The sequence below is a fragment of the Oncorhynchus gorbuscha genome, unplaced genomic scaffold, assembly GCF_021184085.1.
Source record: "Oncorhynchus gorbuscha isolate QuinsamMale2020 ecotype Even-year unplaced genomic scaffold, OgorEven_v1.0 Un_scaffold_6803, whole genome shotgun sequence".
Taxonomy (NCBI): Eukaryota; Metazoa; Chordata; class Actinopteri; order Salmoniformes; family Salmonidae; genus Oncorhynchus; species Oncorhynchus gorbuscha.
Window position 1 is genome coordinate 17,063 of NW_025750323.1, and position 2,647 is coordinate 19,709.

At 47.8% G+C, this 2,647-nt stretch overlaps 1 protein-coding gene across 1 annotated transcript; it reads left to right on the forward strand.

Moving 5' to 3' along the window:
• Positions 1–254: 254 nt before the first annotated feature.
• Positions 255–2,478, forward strand: LOC124029556 (unconventional myosin-Vc-like; the record flags this gene model as incomplete). The annotated part of the gene is made up of 4 exons (XM_046341227.1): positions 255–428; positions 533–617; positions 715–813; positions 2,330–2,478. Coding segments are annotated over exons 1-4 (462 nt in total), but the record flags the coding sequence as incomplete, so codon positions are not given.
• Positions 2,479–2,647: the final 169 nt, after the last annotated feature.

Here is a 2,647-nt window from a genome sequence, read left to right on the forward strand (position 1 = left end):
GTGGGGAGGGAGAAGGAGAAGGTGGAGAGGAGAAGGAGGAAGTGGAGAGGGAGAAGGAGGAGGTGGAGAGGGAGAAGGAGGAGGTGGAGAGAGAAAAGGAGGAAGTGGAGAGAGAGAAGGAGGAGGTGAAGAGGGAGAAGGAGGAGGTGAAGATAGAGAAGGGGGAGGTGGAGATGGAGAAGGAAGAAGTGGGGAGGGAGAAGGAGAAGGTGGAGAGGGAGAAGGAGGAAGTGGAGAGAGAAAAGGAGGAAGTGGAGAGAGAGAAGGAGGAGGTGAAGAGAGAGAAGGAGGAGGTGAAGATGGAGAAGGAGGAGGTGAAGAGGGAGAAGGTGGAAATGGAGGAGGTGCTCAGGAAGCAGAAGAACACAGAGAACGAGGCCAAGGCCAGATTCAGTCAGGAGGCATCACGACTCACTGCAGAGAACATGGTGAGTGTGTGTGTGGGGGGGGGGGGGTGCGGTCGTGCGCCCCAATGTGTGTGCGTTTAATTCACTTGCAATTCACTCCTTATGATACTTAAATGTTATTCCAGGACTTTGAAGAGCAGCTCGACATGAAGGACAGGTTGATAAGGAAGCTGCGAAACCAAATGAAGAGCCTTCAAACATCAGAGGAAGGTAACATGATTGCAACAAGTCATCTACATTTTATCACAGTTGATTCTCAGCTCTCCACTCATTTCCTGTATTTCATTTCATGTGTTATCTTCCTCAGCCAATCAAACACCAGCGCCCACTATTACCAACGAATACCTTGGCATGTTGGAATACAAGAGGGAGGATGAAGCCAAGCTCATTCAATACGTCATTCTGGGTACAACTGTTGTTGTTGGGAGTTATTAGTGCTGGTGTTTTTACTGTTGGAGTTGACACGGTTTGTATTGCTGTCACATGACCACACAAGACTACATGGCCTAAGAAAATATAACTTCGATGACCAAACAACTAGCTCTCTCGACGATAGTGTGCAGCCCCCTCCACATCTCTATGATTCAGAGGGGTTGGGTTAAATACGGAAGACACATTTCGCTTGAATGCATTCAGTTGTACAACTGACTAGGTACCCTCCTACTGGCTCATGTTTGTAACTGACCTCTACTCTCCTGTCAGACCTGAAGCCCAGAGGAGTTAACATGATCCCCAACATGGCTGCTCAGCTTCTCTTCATGTGTGTCCATTAAACTGGCTCATGTTTGTAACTGACCTCTACTCTCCAGTCAGACCTGAAGCCCAGAGGAGTTAACATGATCCCCAACATGGCTGCTCAGCTTCTCTTCATGTGTGTCCATTAAACTGGCTCATGTTTGTAACTGACCTCTACTCTCCAGTCAGACCTGAAGCCCAGAGGAGTTAACATGATCCCCAACATGGCTGCTCAGCTTCTCTTCATGTGTGTCCATTAAACTGGCTCATGTTTGTAACTGACCTCTACTCTCCTGTCAGACCTGAAGCCCAGAGGAATTAACATGATCCCCAACATGGCTGCTCAGCTTCTCTTCATGTGTGTCCATTAAACTGGCTCATGTTTGTAACTGACCTCTACTCTCCTGTCAGACCTGAAGCCCAGAGGGGTTAACATGATCCCCATCATGGCTGCTCAGCTTCTCTTCATGTGTGTCCATTAAACTGGCTCATGTTTGTAACTGACCTCTACTCTCCTGTCAGACCTGAAGCCCAGAGGAGTTAACATGATCCCCAACATGGCTGCTCAGCTTCTCTTCATGTGTGTCCATTAAACTGGCTCATGTTTGTAACTGACCCTACTCTCCAGTCAGACCTGAAGCCCAGAGGAGTTAACATGATCCCCAACATGGCTGCTCAGCTTCTCTTCATGTGTGTCCATTAAACTGGCTCATGTTTGTAACTGACCTCTACTCTCCTGTCAGACCTGAAGCCCAGAGGAGTTAACATGATCCCCAACATGGCTGCTCAGCTTCTCTTCATGTGTGTCCATTAAACTGGCTCATGTTTGTAACTGACCTCTACTCTCCTGTCAGACCTGAAGCCCAGAGGAGTTAACATGATCCCCAACATGGCTGCTCAGCTTCTCTTCATGTGTGTCCATTAAACTGGCTCATGTTTGTAACTGACCTCTACTCTCCTGTCAGACCTGAAGCCCAGAGGGGTTAACATGATCCCCAACATGGCTGCTCAGCTTCTCTTCATGTGTGTCCATTAAACTGGCTCATGTTTGTAACTGACCTCTACTCTCCTGTCAGACCTGAAGCCCAGAGGAGTTAACATGATCCCCAACATGGCTGCCCAGCTTCTCTTCATGTGTGTCCATTAAACTGGCTCATGTTTGTAACTGACCTCTACTCTCCTGTCAGACCTGAAGCCCAGAGGAGTTAACATGATCCCCAACATGGCTGCTCAGCTTCTCTTCATGTGTGTCCGTCATGCTGACTACCTTAACGATGGAGCCAAGCTCAAGTCTCTCATGAACGCCATCATCAGTGGGGTTAAAAAGGTCATCACGGTAAGCTGTGGCAATGTTTTGACAATCCTACTGTCTGTGCTGACATCTTGAAATCTCTACAAATACTAAACAGAGTTTCTTCTTCTTTTTCTACTTGTTCTTCTTCCTCCCTTGGAGGAATGATCGACCTTGTTTATAATGACATGCTCATTCTCTCAGCGCTCACACT